The 20,010-nt window shown below is 41.8% G+C and overlaps 1 protein-coding gene across 1 annotated transcript in view; it reads right to left on the bottom strand.

Annotated features, from left to right (window-relative positions):
- Positions 1-20,010, bottom strand: part of MSN (moesin) — a 38,932-nt gene that overhangs the window by 17,340 nt on the left and 1,582 nt on the right. Inside the window, exon 2 of the mRNA XM_085060588.1 lies at positions 1,499-1,582. Within this exon, the coding sequence (XP_084916714.1) occupies positions 1,499-1,582 (84 nt within the window). The remainder of the gene's footprint in view (positions 1-1,498; positions 1,583-20,010) is intronic.

Below are 20,010 nucleotides of genomic sequence, written 5' to 3'. Positions count from 1 at the left end.
ATGAAGAGCTGCAATACTGGAAACATGACTGGATGTTTCTCAGACACAAACTGATCAAGCCCAAGTCTGCCACCAATGTCAGTTTGCAGCAGAAACTGCAGATGACCTAGAGCTGACTGAAAATATCATGTGCAGATTAAAAATATTACTGACGTGAGTAGTATTGTTTCTTAGCATTTGGTGCTTTGCTTGGATAATAGCAGAAGCCAGATATTGAGAAATAATCATGGGAAGTGTCCACAAGAAGAACACCCCCTTAAAAAAAAAAAAAACAAAAAAACAACAAAAAAACCACCCAGTTTGGTTTTTTATGAACTACATAGTAAGACATAGATGGCTGAAAACTACACTGTAATTCAGAACTTTTTGAAAGCCTTTTCTACTTTTCCCACTGTGAAAGGATGCTCTTTTACTAAAGCTTAGGATCTAACTCCATTCCCTCCATTTCAGGGCTGGGCTGCAAAGAGCAATATATCATCTAGTGCTGAATCATACAGCTGTGTACAAGAGAAAACAGTAGTTCGTGGTTAGAGATCTAAAAAAAATATAAAAATTTAAATTATATTTGCTGGCCCCAAAGGAAATAGCTGACTTCAGTGGGTGAATCAGTCCTTAATTTTCTCTCTTCCTTATGATAGCTACTATGTAGAGCTAACCCCAGAATGCTTCACTCTACTGAACCACACCCAAATCTCTGACATATCTGGTCTGGCAGTTCCCTCATCTTGTCGTTAGTCCAAGATTCAATTTGCATTTCTTTGAGCTATGAATTTGCTGTTCACATTTCCCTCCAAGGAGCAAATCCATGGCCAATTACAGCAGAGAAACACACTGGAGTCTGTCAAAGTTTCAACTGCTGCAACTGATAATGTCTGTCTCTGGCTGTTCCAACTGTGGGCTGCACATGCCTGCCTGCTTCTGTTTGGGCCAAAGCAGAAAATTTGCCTAGCCAGTGAGTGCAGGGAAAGGCTGAAGCACTCCATGCAGACAGCCCAACATGGCATGGTACATCACTGCTCTTAAGGTTTCCCTCAGGGCCTGATGGGAGCACAGAATATCACTTCACCTGCACTTCAAGGTTGCAGCAGCATTTGAAACCCAGCTAAGCCTCTCCTGGTTTAGAGACCAACTACCCTTTGGAATCAATTACACAATGCTTGGAGGTAAGTCAATCAAAAATAGCTCACTAGGTCCCCCATAACACTTTCCTTACACAGTAGGACTGCAGATATCTACTGCTTTCCAATTACTATTCTTGTGAGCTGTAGCACCAATTTAGTTCACTAGAAGTAAGAACAGCTCCTAACACATTCCTGGAGATTAAAAAATGAAGTAGTTCTGGGAAAAAAGTATGATTTCTTACTATGTTGAGTTCTCTTGAAGTTATTACATATAGTGACACCAAATCTCTGAAGTCCTTTAGCAATTACTTGCTGTTGCCTCAATAGAATTACAATGTCTTTATCAATTTTGTATCTTCTGCAGCTCCATTGCTTACCTGATCAAAGAGTTGCTTCCCTGTGGTGTTGGGCTGGATGGCAAACTCCAGCTCAGCATCCATGGTGGTAACACGCACACTGATCTGGAAGACAGAAAAGTGTATGATTATAACATATGTTCTAAGTGATGTTACCCAAAAATTAATGTGAACATGTGCCCAGGACCAGGAACCAGCTCTCAAGCCCCAGCAACTTTACTGCCAGCAGTCACAAAGTCATCTGCCTTGCCAGCATGGTACTCAGTTTTCCTGTAAAATAGAACATTCCTGTTTTGCAGTGTGTTTATCCTCTCTGGTCCTCCAAATATTCATATGTACTGACACACATGAGAACCATTTACATCTTATGAAGTTTAATTTCCAGAGTAGAACATTCTGATGGTGTCTTTCACAAAAGCAGAGATATTCCAAAACTTGGTGCACACAAGAAGACATCCAATCCTTTTGTCTGAACAGCGAACATCAAGGAAGTTCCCAGAAGCTTAAAAACTCAGTCTGCTACAGAAGGCTAGTCAACAATAACAATACATTTCCAGTCTCCATGAGCATTTGCTAAGTTACAAGGTACAATCCCTGAGATGCTCCAAGGGCTGTGGGTATGAAGCAGACAGGATACAAGGATACCTTCACATGCTAAGACAAAAAGGCTGCATGATGAACAGCAGCTGCCTACTGCTTTATAATTCTTTCAGGGAGATGAAAGACCTCTAAAGACTGCAGAAAGTGTTTAGGTGTTATTTAAAATTTCAGTCAGGATTTCATGACAATACTAGGCTTAGATGTAAGATCATGAATGGTCTTCCAGAAGAAATGTTATATGATGCACTATTTTGACAGGAATAGTCACACATTTTCACTTGTGACATGGAAGTGGCAAGGGACTGCAGCAAGGGAGTTTCCAGCTTCCTCCCACAGAAGCAGGAAGACATAAACCTTTCACTTCTCATAAAGCAAGTTGAACAGCAGAGGCATTTCACCTCAAATGCTAGTGTAAAACATTGCTGATCCCATTCAAAACTCCTGATAATTATTGGGAAATGTGATTTAGATGCTTGGGCTGAAACAGAAACCATCCTGGCCTGAAAGCCAGGATAGACCAGGCAAAGTGAGGTCAGCAAGCACATCAAGCTGCCTGAGAATCCAATTCTATTTGCATGCCTATCAACTGAAAAAGGTAAAGATATTTCACAAGTTTTGAACACAAGCTGTACATATTAAAACAGCTTTATTTAAAATATTTTTCCATCAAAGCAAAAGTTCAAGGCTTGAAGTTGTACAGACAAGATACTCACAGTGCACCAAACCCCAGCACACAGGGCTTTCATTAACAATTCCCTCTCTTGCCAACAGTCATTTACCTTATATCAACAAATCCTAATTTCTTAGCTCTTCAGTGCTATCAATCCTCTTAACACACTCCACCAGACTTCCAGTGGTGAGGGGTGGAGGGAAATACACTTTGAACAGTTTTAAGAACAACTCAATGTCATATTTAGACTATAAGCTAACTGCATGACACAAGAGACCAAAAAAGCAAGAGTAAGCAGAGAAATATTCAAGGAACCACATAATGCCAATATGATCACAGACAGTTATGATTCCTGCATTTCTACCAAGAATATGGACTGATTTCACATCTTGTTTATGAAGAAAGTAGACTACAAGAGAGCTAGAACCAGGGGTTTTTTCCCCATAAGCAAGAAGTGTTCTGCTAGTTAAATCTAGGTAGGTGCCAAAAAGAGACCACTAACTACATCCAAATACTTTTTGAAGTTTCCCAGAAAGCCTACTTCAGACTAGGCACACCACTATTTTGTATTTGATATCCTCTTGAGACGAACCTAAAGGTTTTCTTGTTTTAAGTTCAGCTACCATATGTATCAGCTACCACAGAAGAAAAACGGGTTTTTTGCACCACTGTTTATAGGAAAAGAATAGTAGCTCCTCTTATCTGATATCCTCTGCATAGGTGATTGAGGGCCAAATATCTGAGCACCAGAAAACACAAATGAAACATCTGTGGCACCTCTTTGCAACTTGTGCCTAAATAGCTCTTAGGGCTATTTAGAACAAATCACACCCTATAATTTCAAATAAAGTTGCTTCAGTAACCCCATAATTCACGTAGAATGCTTATTAAGACTCACATCTTTGTTAGCACAGTAAAATAAGGTCCCATGCTGGAACCAGCAGAATTCCTTCACTGTCACTCAAATGCCCTAAAGCTATCTGACCCAGCATCATCCTTCAATTAGTATATTCAATAGCAATATTTACACATTTTTCCCCCTCTAGAAGCCCCCTATGCTCAAGATGAGTAGCAGCCTAAGGTTTAGGAGCAGCAAAGTCTTGAATGGGTCTGCACTTGCAACTTCAGCCTGATCTAAGACAGCAGAAGCTGAGATACCACAGGAAACAGGCTTGTGCTTTGGAGAACCACACCCCGGTAGTGCTGTTTCCCCAAGCTGAACACGGTTTTAACACATTCAACAGCACACTGCTGTGAACTGTCAGCGGAATGAGCTGGGGAGAGCACATCCTGGGCTGTGCCAGTGACATTTTAACCATTTGTTAGTTTGAACCATTAGTGGTACTTTAATACTTGAGAGGCTAGTTTGCTATAAAATTGAGCTTTGTTAAGGCACAATGGTGTGAAAACACCACACAGAGACATTTTTTTCCCCATATGCTATCAAGCCAGGATGGTTTTGTTTTACCAGTTCATAACAACTGGCTCACAGTGAGGTTTCTACCATTTCAGGAGGTGGGAGGCACTGATGTTAATGCCCTCTGCCTGTGGCTCAAACAAGCCCCAAGAACAGATCTACAGACTGCTAAAATCTCTACCAGACAAGTACGTGCCAGGCACTGCATGTTTGCCTTCTTCCTCCTCATTCATTTCAAGTCTCACTTTCAGTAAAACCACTTTACTAAGGTATTCATAGCTGAGTACTGACCAACACTAATGTTATACATAGGAATAAAAATGCTATAGCAAAACAAAGCCAACATGATCCATTCCCATTATAATTTAGACTCATTTGCTTCGTTCCTTGAGAGTCACCCTGCCAAAGCACTTTTAAACCATTTAACTATCTAGTTTACCACCAGTGCTTATTCTAAGAAAAGCCTCAAGATTCATTAGCATTAAGCATTTAGATTTTGTATTTCTAAACCATCTAATAAAGTCTTCCTAGGTTTGAGGGCTGGCATGACCCTAGGTATGCTTATAATTTGGGTTGCAAACAGAAAAAAATATCAATGAGATATCCAACTTCAACTGCTGAGCATATCCAAATTTAGCTCTGTCAGTCCAGACAGGTAAAGTGCACCCTGCTGAGAGGTGTGCAAGAAAAATACATTGCACACCAGTGATTTAATCACAAGGTCTACAGTGGAAGCACTCATCCTCAAGTATACTACAATCCTATTCCAAGTATTCTATTAAACATCTATCAAACTTTCAACACTCAGGATGTGTTTTTAGCAGGCTTACTGGATTTCAACAGATTTATCAAAAAATATTATCCTAATGCAGTAATTTATACTCAAACTCTGTTTAAAGCAATTATTAAATTTTTTTCATCATTTGCATGCTGCAGCATGCAAATATTTGCAACTCTCTAAATTCTACTTGGACTTAAACTAACAAAAGTTTATTCTAGTAGGTGGTGCCTAAACAGTTTTTTGTCTTTCCATCATCATTTGATGTCCTCTCATACAAACAGCGAGCAACACTGTATGAAATGCTTCCAAATGCCATTTTGCACATTAAAAGAACATTAAACTACCACATTTCAATAGGCAAATTTACACTCATCACATTTAAAAAACATTCAAAAAAAAAAGAAGCACCCCTCTTGAACTGATTCTTTTCATAACAGCTACAGGAAATAGATAGAAAACTAGCAACCCTTCCTCTTCTCTGTTTGGGGAATTACCACAGTTCCACCAGTCTAAGCACTGCTAAACCTTGCCACTGCCAGAGCACATTAAAGAGCTTCCTGCTGCCAAGGACAGTATTGTCAAGTGTGATACCTCCTGCACAGACAGAACATCTTGCATGGAAGAGATACTCTTCCAGCTCTGGAGCAGCTGCAGCCAAAGAAAGCTCCTTTTGACCAGCAAAAGCTTTCTGAAGGTACAGGCCACCACTATCCCCCACTCCCATGGTGTTCAGCAGTCTGCAAGAGATACACTTAATAGACAGTGGTAGGAGGCACCTATATCTAGCATCTTTTCAGGTATTTTAGTTTTGCCCATATCCCTTCAAGCCTCACTTTCTGCCCCACTGTGATTCCAGAGGAGTTTTACTAGCAACAGTGATTGTCAGGTATCTTCCAGGTCTCAGAATAAGTCCTTGTAACAGTGTGCTATAACAACTTCCTGAGATGAAAATGTGTAGCTGCATAAGGCAGGACAAACAGGAAAGACCAATACTGTCACGCTCAGTAACGGATGTATTGCTTGTGCTAATGCCCCAGTGCATTGAGCAGCATGAGAGGGAGAAAAGACAATTCTGTTTGTCATAATTTGAGACAGGAATAGAGTACTAGGAAATTCATGTCAGAATAATAAGTAGAGTCAGCACAACAGAGTATCGACCTTTACAAAACCCTGACCCTGAGCTAAAGCTTCTTTCCTCCCTGCATTTCCTGCATGCAAGGAAGTTCTTTCCTCCCTGCTGGGCTGTAGGCTTCAAGCTTCAGATATTCCCCACTTCCCAGGTTAAAGCCACCAAGTGGACTATTTCTGGAGAAAGTAGCATAGTGAAAACTTATACTTTATTGCAAATTTGATTGTTACAGAACTGAAGCAAGCTCAATTAAAAGAAATTCCAGACCAACCTTTATAGCCTCTGCACTAAAAGGCACCAGTTCATCCTGCAATTACTACACATAAAGATATCAGACCAATATCATGCACCAGTTCCAACAGGTCTGACCAGGGAAGCACATCAAATCCAGCTGGAGTTGCATGAACTCAAGATCTCATAAGGCACCTTAATAATCTAAACACCTGCCCAGTTTTGGCTCTTTAGCAAGATAAGCAGCAATACAGTAAGTTTAACAAGAAGTGTCCCCTGTTCCTCAGAAGGTGCAAGTGAATTCTGGAGTACGAATGCTCTGCAGTGCTGCACTTCCCTTCCCACCACACTGGTCAGCCAACATGGACCTTCTGCCCACGGACAGCAGAGCCATTGCATCATGCTCTGCATTGCCTTGGAGGGGAATCAGAGGTGGTGCCCCACACCTCCAGCACCAGCCATACTCACAGACATCTGGCTCCTTCCTGAGCACCAGCACCCTGCCGAAACAGCCCTGGGTCCTCTGTGTGACGGTGAGGCTGGAATCAGGTCATGTGAAAGCGCTTGCAATTTCTCAAAGGATTACACTTAATTAACCAAGCCCCCTTCCAGCAGTCTTAAAGGGCCTTTTCATACCTCTAAGCTCATCAGGGAACAGAACAGCAGCAGGGACACCACAGGCACCATGTCTGAGAGAGGTTAACCCTCCCAGCAGCTCCTGGGAGCTTCCCAGCTCTCTCCACCAGCCCCATCCTGCTCCTCTGGGGACATGGCACTCCTCGTTTGACTGGAGCACAGGGCAGGCAGTAAGTCCACAAAAGGCATTCCATCCCACCCCACTATGACAACTTCAATAAAGCCACCACAGAAAGCTTGGCCTGGTACTTCTGGTACCAGTGAGCCAGAAGTAGGACTTACACGCTACAGAGTATGTGACTTTGTTTTGGTACCTAAGTACAGCCTGTAGAAGGAATGCACTTTTTAAAGCATCCCTAATGATTTTAACGTGGGGCCTGAAGACAGAAAGCAGGGAAAGGGCAGTTGCCGCTACCCAGCTTCACAAACCTGCTCTCCTGTGAGCACTGACAAGCCTGGTCAAGGAAGACTTCAGGCCAAATCTAACTAAATTTGTGCTCACATGGTTTTATTCCCTCCTTGTGAAGGACAAGGGCAGCAAACCAGCTTGGATTCAGAAGCTGCTGTGGAGCCACACCTAAGCACAGTCACACGAGAGCTGCATCCCCACCAGCAGCAAATGCTCTTAGTCCCCAGCAAGACAAGATGGCTCACGTGGGCAACAAACCACAGCACCCACACAGCCTCAGGAGCCATGCTGCTGAGGACAGCAAGAGGAAGCAAGCCAGAGCACCAGCCAGCAAGACAAAGAATATTCACAGCTTTGAAAAAAGTCTGCTTGCAGAAACTGGATAGAGAAAGGGCGGAGGCACCAGTGTCCAGGCAGACTTGCCCTGTGACAACTGTGGCATTCAATACCTCACTGCAGCAGAGACACCAAGGGATGCTGCCAGTGCTTGCCCATAGCTTCCAGCAAAACTCACTTTCGTAGCACCAATTTACAACCATGGGATAGGGGGGAACCTAGTTACAGCACATCAGCCATTCAAAAGATACACTTTCCTATGTGGAGGCTGGAAGAGCAGAGAATTACTGCTTTGCCTAACAAAGTGTGTAACTAAAAATCTGGTACAAAATATAATACTAAAGCAGTCCATTTCAAAAAAAAGGAAACCAAGTGATTTATTCTATTATAAACCCAGTCACACTGTAGTGTCAGAGCCCTAGTGTATTTGTTTGACTGTTAATTTCAAAATATTCTCCTGTGTTAATTTGTAGTGCTCATCTTACAGTGATGAGAATGAAAACAAAATTCTTCCATACAGCAAGTGGCAATCAATAATTATCCCATTTAAAAAAGAAAAAAAAATTTTCCTTGAAGGCACTTGGTGGCATTGAAAAAGTAATGCCTACAGAGCACAGCAATGCAGCAATATTTTGTTGCTTATCTGATTCTCAAGACCAAGTGTGAGAAGCCACAGCTATCTTCCTGTTTAAGTCCTCCTTTGCACATGACTGATACCTGGTATACAGAGAGGCCTGAGCAGAGGATCACTAAGTGGAGTTCGAGGATAACATCCTTGCAGGACATGTTTATCAGTTCAGAGATCAGTTATTCATATCAAATCAGGGAGTCTACTTCAGACACCCTTCTACAAACTACAGATTCATTTCTTCTCTCAAATGGTGGAGAATCAGATTTATTACCCCCAAGGACAGTTTCTCTAAAAAATTAGGTCTCCTTTAAACCACATTCACAAAGTTCAGAAGAAAACTTTAGAAAACCCTGTTTCTCATGCAAAGGGTCTGTTGTTCGCAGTTGCCTTACTTTGGATGTCTTCACTCACTCCCCCTGCCCCAGCTTTGCAGCTTTCTCACAATAAATGTTTCACTGCTCTGGAGACACCTTCTTTTGTTAGCACCAGTGAGCACACACTTGTAAGTGCACTGCACAAGCACACAAAGCCAGGGCTGCACCAATGCTGTCTCCACAGGCCTGGAGAACTCCACATTTTAGAACTCTTGAGGTCTCATTCACCCAATTTAATAAGTGATCTGATTTGGGCAGGCAGCCTTTTCATGGATAAGAGTTCTACTTTATAAAAAGACTACTACAAAGCTATTCATTCAAAACAATTATTAAAATTCCCCTACCACCTACACAGCATGGCTTCCAAAATCATTAATGATGTTTCCATGTCAAAGCTACTTAAATGTAATTCCTCCTTATTCAACCAATCACATCCCACCAGTGGTGTTTGAACACTGGTTACTAGCAGCTTGCCATCCTCTCCAGAGGGCAAACAAGTTTCAGTTAGAGAAAAAGAGATGGAAGATGAGAGCACTAAATCAGTGGAAGCAGCCAAGGGTGGATCCCCACATTTACAGTCAAGTCCAGATACTCATATGCCAGTTACTACACTACTTAATCTTAACCTTGTGCAATGGATCAATTCCTCTATTTTTGCCATTTCCTTTTCCATAAATAGAGTCTTCATGCACCTCCCTTTGCTTTCCTGTAGCTGTTCCAAGTAATTAATATTGCCATTTTCTGTTTCTTTAGAGCTAGTCAGAAGAAGCCCTTGGAATAACTATTTTTGTTCCTGTTGTTTGAGCTGCTTAGAGAGAACATCCTTTACTAGTCAAAACCCAGGAGGAAATTAAAATATCATGGGGAAAACCCCTGACCCCTTTTCTGCAAAATCTTGATAAGGAGGTAAAACTTGAAGCAAAATATAGCAACATGCAGTTGCCATCATTCAACTTTTACAATCTGTACAGCTTTGGGTTTTGCTTTAGGGGGAGGTTGCCTGTTTTGTAAATACCTTTTTTTGTGCCTGTTAGAAGGCACTTTTCTGTGAAGAAACATACATGCCTATTATGGCCTCTGCACACTAATAGCAGGGTTGGCAGTTGTACTTCACATGTCAGAGCTTAACCATATCCCTTGCTAAAGCCCTTCAACCTAAGGGCAGTTAGCTGGCAGTGGGCAGGTTTGAATGCCAGCAGTGGTATGGGTGGCATTCCTCACAGCTATTGTGTGCTTCTCCCAGGCAATCTTTCTCACAGGTTACAAACAAGTATTTTGTGCTTATTTTGTACACTGCACAAAGGTGTTATGACCCTGGCTGTGACTGCAGTAACTCGACCAGCAAGACAGTCCCTGCACTCTACCACCATCAGAGGCACTTCAGATTTTCTGGGAAGACTCTTAGAAGGTAACTTGCCCCCCACCCCCATAACCTCCCCCTAGTCCAGTTCTTCCCTTTCCATTCTCGAGCCAAGGGCAGGGAATTGCCCAGAACCATTTAACAGTTGCAAAGGCTCAGTTCAAGGGGCTGATCAGTCAAGACAGGTAGCCAAGACATCTTCCCAAAAAGCCAATGAGCTTTCCAAACATAGCATTCAGTGAATGTCTGCCAAATCACAAGTACCTACTTTGCTGGAAGGAGCTCAAAACAAGATCAAGACAGGATGCTAACAAGACAAGTGTGACCTGCATTGAGGCATCACATGTACAGTAAGTACTTGAGGTTCATGAGCTAAGAGACTGAATACTCACTCCCTATGTAAAGGTCTCTAAGTTCACCTGCAGTTAAGAATCGTTTCAAGAGGTTGATTCCAAGAGGTAACTTGGAATCGAGGGCAAGTAAAATTACTACACTCCAACACTCTGCTAATCATTGAAGACACTTTCCACAGAGAAGAAAGCATGGAGCTAACTGCTGTGACCAAGCTCTTCCTTCTAAAGGACTCATGTTTGGATAAAAAGTCAGAGCAAGCTTATCTGTTACACGTGCTTCTCTGTCCTTCAAGCAAGAGACTCCTAGCAGTTTAGCTCTGTTACAGTGAGGCTGAACACAGGGCTGCCTGTTCTAGACACCCAGCGCATGGCCTGGGTGTGGCACATCGAGTTCTTGGCCAGCTCTCAGCCCTCACTGAACCTCTGAACAATGGCCAGACTTCTAGGAGCTAGAACACAGTCTTACTGTGGGATCTGACTGCCCAGACTATGAGCCATCCCTCCAAATTTAACTGCACGCACAGTCAAGTATGAGGTAAAGCTGTTTCATCATCCTGTGATTTTTCACTTTTATCATTTCCAGCATGCTAGACAAATCCTGCAACTTCCTTTCAGTACAGGGTCTCACTTAGGCTGGCTGCATTTTCATATCTATTTAGGTCATAGTTCCCTAAAATGCAGGATTTCCCCTAAATGGCTGAGTTCTACACTTCTTTTTAATATTCAGTTTCCCCACCCATATTTGCTTCCCTTACCACTGACATATCTTAGATTTTGAATAGTTCTGTTGGGACTGTCCACAGTTTAAAAAAGACCAGCTTGTGATTGCTGAAGTATTCTTTGATATTTTAAGCTCCATCTATTTCAAGCATTTGAGCCTTCCTAATATAGAGGAGAATAGCAACATCACCATGACACAGAGCCCCATGTCCCAAAAGGTTCCCAAAGGGGCACAGACCTGCACAGGAGCTGAGGAGAGCAGTGCCAGCACATGCAGTGTCTGTACCCACCACCATGGGAAGCCATCCTGAACAACCTGCACCTTCCCAGTCCCTTCTCTGGGTTCAAATTTGTACTCCACAACTACAGCACAAGTAGGAATTTGAAAGGATGAATCAGAGTGGGAAAAACCCTTCTGTTATTTTCTCCAGCAGAATGATTTCATTGGTCCTGTTGACTACATTTACACAGTGACACTACTACAGGCCATAGGAAGAGAAAGGACATGATGGCTTTTTGGGTACAACTGGACAAGATGGACCAAGCTATTGACCCACTCTTATTCCTCACTCCCAGGCATACCTGCTTTATCCTTTGCAGCAGCTCTGATACACAACCCCTTGGTGAGATTTACTCCTCATCAAGCCACACATACACATGCCATTAACCCAATTTTCTGTTGAACTACGGAACAGAACTGATGCAAACTTTTACAGTGCCAGCAAACCATCAAAGCTCTCAAGAAAGCAACCAAGTTGATTTAGTTCATTCAAGGTTGCAATTAAATCCACACTCAAACTCCTTGAAATACACTGAAATTGTGCTATTTTAGAAAGAAATCCTAATAGACTTCAGCTAACACCTGAGACCTAGATGCATTGATGAAGACATTGCTGAATGCCCAGGAATCTCAGTGGTCAAGACCTATTAACATAAACAGACTTCTTGTATCAAGTGGGCAAGAGTAATGTCCTTAAATGATTTGTACTTTCAATATCTAGATCTTTTATCCTCCTCTACAAACAGAGATGTTATGGACTATCTTTATGCAGCCAAATATGCAGATAAGCCAAACTGTTCCTAAAGCTGCAGGTCAAAACTTAGCAACACAACTGGGTAGTAGGAAGAGAAATAGCCAGATGCTGAGTACATCTCCTGAGTAGGTCAACATACATATGGATATAACCTAAAAAAGCAAACAGTAAAACTCACTAGACTAAGGAGAGGCAGGGAGCCTGAAAATCAACCTTCTGCAAAGACCATTCAGAAGTCAACTTGAGAGTTTAGCTGTAACCCAGACCTGCTGTGTAGGGTTGATTTATGTTTTCAGGTTTTTCCATATGCTAAGGTACAGAAGCATAGGGTTTGCAGGGATGAATTCAACTTTGATCAAAGTCAGGGGCTCCTTCAATGTTCCTGTATGTGGATACCTTACCCCTAATTGCACATTTCCAGAACACTGGGAGCAGTAAGAGCAACTAACTACTACTCTTGCTTAGGCTTGTTGTGGAAATGGACAGATCCACATTAATGCATCCAATGCATTTGCACATAGTAATCTCTAAAAAGACAAGGAAAAACTTGAAAGGACAGAGCAGTGCAGCACATAGTCCAAGGGGTTCTATGTCTATGAAAAAAAAAAGAGACATTCACAAAGCATTTTTTTGCACTATGAGAGACACATTCAAAGCCTAGCCATGGGAGAAGGGGATGGTCACCTCTGACTAAGGTGCATTTGGTGCTTAGGGGCAGAAGAGACTTTGCACAGAGATGAATCAAGTACAGAGCAAGCAACAAAGTCTATGTATTAAATCTGTCAGAACTTGAAGCAGCAAAGGAGCAGGACAGCCTTCTGTCAGATTTTTACTTGATTATTTAGCATTGTATTTCTTGTGCATGATGCTGAAGCAAGTACTGTTCAGATTGGTCTGATCTTTTAGTGATTTCGAAGTTACTTACTCGTATTTGCTCTGTCTTTTGGTAGATTCAAGACACTACAGTGATATATTCTTACAGCTGAAGATACTGGCATATATCTACTTTCAAAAAAAAAGATCTCTACCTTAAACTGCTGGGTGTGCAAAAGTGTATTCAAACCGAGCATAATACATTGCATTGCATCTTGCAGTCACGCTTTAACTTGAGATGTTAGTAACAAACTACAGAGCAAGATAAAGGGGGGAAAAAACCTCCTAACTTGGAGGTTTTTGAGATTTAAGGCACTTCCACATGTTTGGCTGTCAACATGGCTCCTTAGGTAAGCAGTGCAGAAGACATTGGTGTCTATAGATTTCACAAACCCCAAGACACATGCAGCAGCAAGTCCTTACAAGAGGAGTAAGAAAATAAGTTTTCAGGAACTTGCTGCTTCCCAGTCTGTCATGGCTGGGTCAGAATACTATCAGTTGCAGGTGCAGTTTAGTGTTTTAAGGGAAAAAAAAAATTAAGTAAACACTTGGCTTTTTTCAATATCAGCTTCAGGTAAGAGAGTCTCCTGGATTGGTTTTTGGAGTGAAGGACTAATCAAAGCATAAGCAGTCATGTCTAACAGTTCATACAGCAGCTTCTGGTTGTCTAGGGTATTGTGAATAGTGACATGATAAACCATAATCATTTTACTGCTCTCTGCTTCCTGTACTTCACCAATGCAAACAAATTCACATTGAGTGAATTGAGTAGGCCTTAGTGAAATTTACAGATACTGCAACAAAAATCCAGTTGCTCACACAGCACATTTTCAGTAATAAAAGTCAGGTTCTCAACTTTAGGCAAGCTCAGATCCTGAGTTTTCACTGTAAGAGGATAACTGTAGCCACAGACACTGAATATGGACCGACACTGGATTAAATACATTTAGGCTCAAGCTTTCTTTATCCATCCAAAAATACAAATGCAGTTAATCAGTTACTTTTTAAAAAGCAGTTTTATTTTTCCTTAATATTGAGATACATGTAGGGACAAATGAAAGAAACAGATGTTGGCAAAACAGTTATTGATGCCTAACTTTCAATCTCATCTCACAGACCACAGTCATTTCTTAACATTTGGATGTAACTTACAGTAGTAACAAACAAAACACTAGAGAAGCAACACCCATCTTATGCCTGCTGTCACTGTCTCCATTCATGACTGCTGTCAAAACTTAGAGGAACATTTGAATACAATCTAGTGCCATCCCTAAAGGATAACCTTGGTGATTTTAAAAGCAAAACATACACAAACCATATACCAAACCAAGCACGTCACAATTTTGCATGTTTTTGTTGCTTAGATACTGAGTATTCTATTGTCTCAGCTGTGCTATAAGCTACAATATAAGTAAGTTTCTCTCAAACCAACCAGCTTTCCAGGCAATTTTGCTTTCTTGAAGATCTGTTCTAGTGGTCAGAGTAACTAGATTAAACAACTTACTGGTTGGTATTGAAAAGGCATTTAAATGTCATTAAAGTATTTAAAAGACAATGCAATCATCAGGCACAGCCAACATGGACTCATGAAGGCAAAGTCCTAACTAGTTTGGTATCCTTCTACAGTAAGGTCACCTACCAAATGGATGAAGGAAAGGTGGTAGATGCAGTTTTTCAGTATTTTAGTAAAGTTTTCAATGCTGTCTCTCACAGCATCCTTCTGGATGAGTTGTTCAATTGCAAGACAAGCAAGTGCAAGGTGTGCTGGATGAAGAACTAGAGGCAGCAGGGCTCAAAGGGCTGCAGGGAATGGAGCTGCATCTTGCTGGCAGCCAGTCAGCAGTGGTGTTCCTCAGGTCTCCACAATAGGCCCAGTGCAGTTCAGTATTTTTAGTGATGATCTGGATGCAGGAGTTGAATGCAGCATTAGCAAATGTACTGACAATACCAGAAATTTGCAAGAATACAGCTCAGTCTGGACCACGAATACCATGGCACTTGATTCACTGCTTCAGGTGTTCTTTCTGAACTCTTCTGAGATTTTATTTTACTCTACACAGAATCACAGCTGGCAGGGAAAGGACTCTGCCTCTTCCCCTTTCTAATCCATCATCTCATTCTTACCTAATTGCATGTTTCTCTACAGAGCTGATAAGATTCAGAGCCTTTTCTTTAATTTCTCCTTTAGGGTCACTCCTGTGCCCTTGTCCATAGCTATTCATCAACCAGCAGCAGCCAAACAGAAAGAGGCCTAGCCAAGTACTCCTATTCTTTAGCCTGGCAAGAGGATGAGAACTGACAATCTTTCTTTCATCCACAGTTTGTACTTTTCAATAGGTTCCTCAGAACAACTACTGCAGCTTCAGAGATGTTAGAACAACTAGGAAAAAGCATTCTGTAGGAGTCATGCCTTTAAAAACATCTTCAAAGAGTCTTTTTTTCCCCATTTAAGTTCAACAAGCTCCTATACAAAGGCAAGGAGTTTGACTGTCCACTACTCCACTGGAAGATCACACATTCATAGAAGTGCAGCTGCACAGGAAGGAAGCAGCACTAGATCACCTACCTATTGATAGCCACAGTTGCTGCAGCCATAATTGTCTCTTGTCAATATAAGGCCCAAAACTCTGCAACTTCAGGTTTAACCCCCCCAAACAGTTGTAGCTGATCCTGTGGTGTTATAACCACCAAGCCTGCCAGTGACTGTCTCTTCCTACCTCCCCACCAAGTATTTGCTTTAAATATTACCTTAAGTCAGCATTAGCTACTGGAGGCAGAAGGGTGGGTTTTATGCCCACAACTTCTGAAACACTTGAATGCTCCACCTAAAGACAGACACAGGAATGCTACAGAGATGTCCTTGAAGGAGTAGCCTTCTATCAGCCTAAAGACCTCAGCCTACTTTGGATGTTTCAGATGGGATAAAAACAAACTCTTAATTCAGTATTATTGGCTGCACTATGTAAATTCCTGCTGTTCCCAAACACCCCTAGGGAAAAGCAAGCAATTAACCGGCTGCTTACTACTGCTCTTAATTTACATCAGTTAATTGCCCTGGATTATTCCTGGGCAGAGAGAGATTTCCTCTTTTCCAATAGTGTGACTGCAGGGGCAGAGACTCGCTGGAGTTGGTTTCTGCTATAACCACTTAGCAAACAGACAAAAGGGAAACGGGACACAGAGACACAGGGGATGATACGGATCCAAGGAGTTGAGATCTTGGAGCTCTTTTCAAACAAACCCCATTGTAGTCCTCAGAACAGTGATTAAGCACAGATAACAGCTTTATTGTGCAAATTCAGGGAGGCCCACTTGCTGCACAGAAGGGGGAAAAAAAAAAAATTAAGTCAGCCAAATAAGGTTGCTTGAGCCGCACCGAGCCAGGAAAGAGTCCAGGAGATGACGCAGCCAGAGGAAGCTTTTAGTCAGTTTCCTTCATACCCTGGAGCACAGCCAGAGCCACCTCTGTGGAAGAAGAGGGGTTTCTCTGTGAAGTAGCCATTGATCATCAAGGACATGGCCAGACCAGCAGCCCCAGAAGGGTGCCGTCCCCCTGCACACCCAGTGTCACAAGCAGAAGATATTTGAATCCTTCAGTTTCAGATCATCAGGTGTCTTTCAAGCAGCTACTAGGTATTCAGTGAGTTCTTTACAGGAGAATTTTGCTTCAGACTAGACATTATACATAAAACTCCTGAAACGTGTTTCCTCTAGAGGCAGTGATGCCATTTCCTGTCAAAATGAAGGAGTCCATATTAAGACATCTTATGAACCATCCTCATGAGAAACGCAAGAATTGTCATTAACCTTCAGGGGTGATTAATCAGACAAGGTAGAATCACCCCAAGGAAAGGGCTGCAATCCCTTGAAGGTTCAAAAAAGATGCCGCCTGCACACGTTATGGTGACAGGATATTTGCAAGAGGGAAGTGATGATGAACCCCTGATAGGAGGCACCCTGTTCCCCATAGGATTCTTACAGCAGAAGCAGCAGACCCAAAGTTCTCCTTGGGCCCTTTTTACTGTGTGCACCTCACCAATCTGCTTCTTACTCACCTGCCTCAGGCAACAAATCAAGAGGGCAAAAATTAAATAAAGGACTTAACCAACACATTTAATCTTCTAAAACCTCTGGTATGATAAGCACTCTTAAAAGTAACACTGTCACCTTGAAGTTTTACGAACTGGATCGTGACTACCAGTTCAGATCAGAGCAAGTGAACAGTTCTTGCTCACTACAGTGTAAAACTCCTCTAACTGATGGGTGTTGCCCAGCCAGGTGCAGGGCTTGCCATAAGAAGAGACAGGAAGATTTTACCAGTATGTAAAAATAAAACGAACGTTAGTTTATCATCAATGGTATACTTTAAAATCCCTGTTTAACATTAATATAGAAGGTCTAAAAGTACCAAACAGAAGCTTTTGTTTACTGTCAGGCCTAATTGCTTCATCTCACATGAAGTAAAACCTTGCTATTATTGCAGAACCTAAGAACCAAACTGTTGAATACAATACAAGCTAGGGTGTAAAGGCTTTTCCTGTTTTGCAAAATCCCATGGTAGGTATAAAGCTACAGATAACTCACTGCTTACCAGTTTCAGTAGTTTACCTGGTTCCACTGTAAAATCAGCATGTTTTAGCTATTGCTGTGTCTGAAGCACAAAGTCATCTGAAATTCACCAACAGGGGAAACACTTCTGTACAAAGAAATGTCTTTGGGTGCATTCAAACACACCTCTTTACAGCAAGTCATATCTGATGGCGTTAGAAGAAACACATAATGGATTGAGTTTGCCTACCAAGTTAGCACACATGCCAAACTTGGATCAGTGTTGCCAAGTTTCCAAAGTTATACTGACTGGGGAAAGGAAGAGAGAACACCAAAGGGTAAGTCATGAAATAACACAGAAGGCATCTAGGCATCTAGAATGCTTCTAGAGTACCTTCACAGCACACTAGGATCCAAACCCAGGGCATTAATAGACAAGCGCCCATCCACTAAAGTCACAGTTTTGATCACTATCCACCTTCCCCCTTCAAGACATTTAGCAAATTCCACCAGAGGGAAACAAAAAAACTAAAAAAAAAACCAAAAAAACCCAACAGATCACCCAAGCAAGTGTAGCATCTGCTCATAGTTGCCATCTTGTTGCACTATTTGGTAGCAAGTTGCTACACACAAGATACTAATTATCCAGAGAGGTCTCCTGATATCTACCTCACTCTCACGGTTACATTTTTTCTAATCAGAACCTTCAAGTTCCAAAGAACAAAGGGAAAAAAGCTTCTACGATATTTGGAGGCCCAGTGGGGATTAGGACCATCAATTCAAACCACAGATAGGGTCCCTAAGGATTCTAATGACTATTGCTACGCTTAGCTTTAAACTAAGGTATAACAAAGTTTGGAAACTTTCTGAATTCACAAGATAAGCTTTGATTAAAACCCTTTCTCTACAATGAGTAAAGACTATGTTACCTAAAGCAGAGCTGCTCAAGTCCTAGTGACAGGACTGTTGAATGCATGTGTTTCAAGTTCAGTAGCCCATCCGTTCACACAGCCACTAAATAAATACATGCATAGGCAAAATAGTCAATGAATCCCAATACAGAAGCCTTGCTTTTTCTAACAGCTAAAAAATAAAGTGTCAGCTCATTTAATAGGCATGGCTGTTTAAAAAAAAAGTCACTTTCCTTCTCACTCCTCCAACTAAGATGTTCTTTCTAACACTAAAGTTCAAGTGATTAACTATGGGGCTTAGACTAGCCACCAACGTGACAGCTGATTCACTTCTATCGGGATTTGGAATAGTGTGACTTCCAGCTCTGCTCAGCCTCAAGTGACTCAGTGAGAAACCAGAGCACCCATCAGTCAGGGAGAGATCAGAGCCTACTCATGGCAAATGAACAGACTGCTCACAACTGGAGGAGAGACTTTTCAGAGCTTGACAACGGCTCATTTTTAGCAGTCAGCTACTTCCACCCTCTACAGTACAAAGCGTGGGGTGAATTATATGCCCTTTTTGGTGCCTGCTTTAACTGTTCACACCTAACAAACTTTCCAGAACACAAAACATTTAAACCAGAGTTGTATCACTAGATAAAACAGTGCAGGTTTCCTTTAGAGAGCATGGCAGGAGCAGCAGGCTAATGCATGATGGACTTTCTACACAGCCTAAAAGGCCTCCAGCAACCAAACCTCCCCATTACATGTCACAACAGCAAATCACGTGCACTAGTTCAAAGGTTACCAGAGTTAATCTTGGATTCTTATTAATAGTGCTACAGAGCATAGTGTCACTCATAGCAAACCTCACATAGAACAAAACTGAAATCTCCAGCTAGATATGCTAACATTTAGCCTAGCTTGAGGAGGTGTAGAGACTCAGAACTCAACAGGTTTAGCTGCTTAAGCCACGCAGCAGCATGTTTCTGTAAGCCTGGTGAGATGAATGATAAGAGCTACCAACCAAGTAGTTTTGACACAAATGCTTTTCCTGCCCAGCCAGAACTGTTCCCCAGAACATTTCCTCCATCTGTCTTCTTCACAATGGATTTATTTTTGTGATGAAGCCCACATAAACCAACATCTAACTGCCCAGGTTTCACCCACATTTGACCTGGATTTTTTTCGTTGATTGAGGAAAGTCTCTTGCATTTCACTGTTTTGTTAATTAAGCAGATATTAACAAATCTTAAGCTAGCACACTAGTAGTCATGTTTATTTCACATGAAGAACTGATTACACAGTTATGCCAGCATATCCTGTTCCGGCAAACCAAAGATCAAGAAATAATGTTTCAAATATTATTTCAGTTGGGTCTGCAGCTAGAGCAGATGGGGCAGGAAACCAAAGGCTGATACAGCAGCAGGCCTGCAGCTCTGCACTGCAACAAGCACAGACACTGGAACTGCTTTCTGTAGAATCTGCAGCGTGCAATACAAAGCATTACAGCAAAACACTTGCATTTCTCTATCTGC

Source organism: Lichenostomus cassidix, chromosome 4A (assembly GCF_008360975.1).
Source record: "Lichenostomus cassidix isolate B80296 chromosome 4A, HeHo_3.0, whole genome shotgun sequence".
Classification (NCBI taxonomy): domain Eukaryota; kingdom Metazoa; phylum Chordata; class Aves; order Passeriformes; family Meliphagidae; genus Lichenostomus; species Lichenostomus cassidix.
This window is presented reverse-complemented; position numbering and strand designations above follow the sequence as displayed.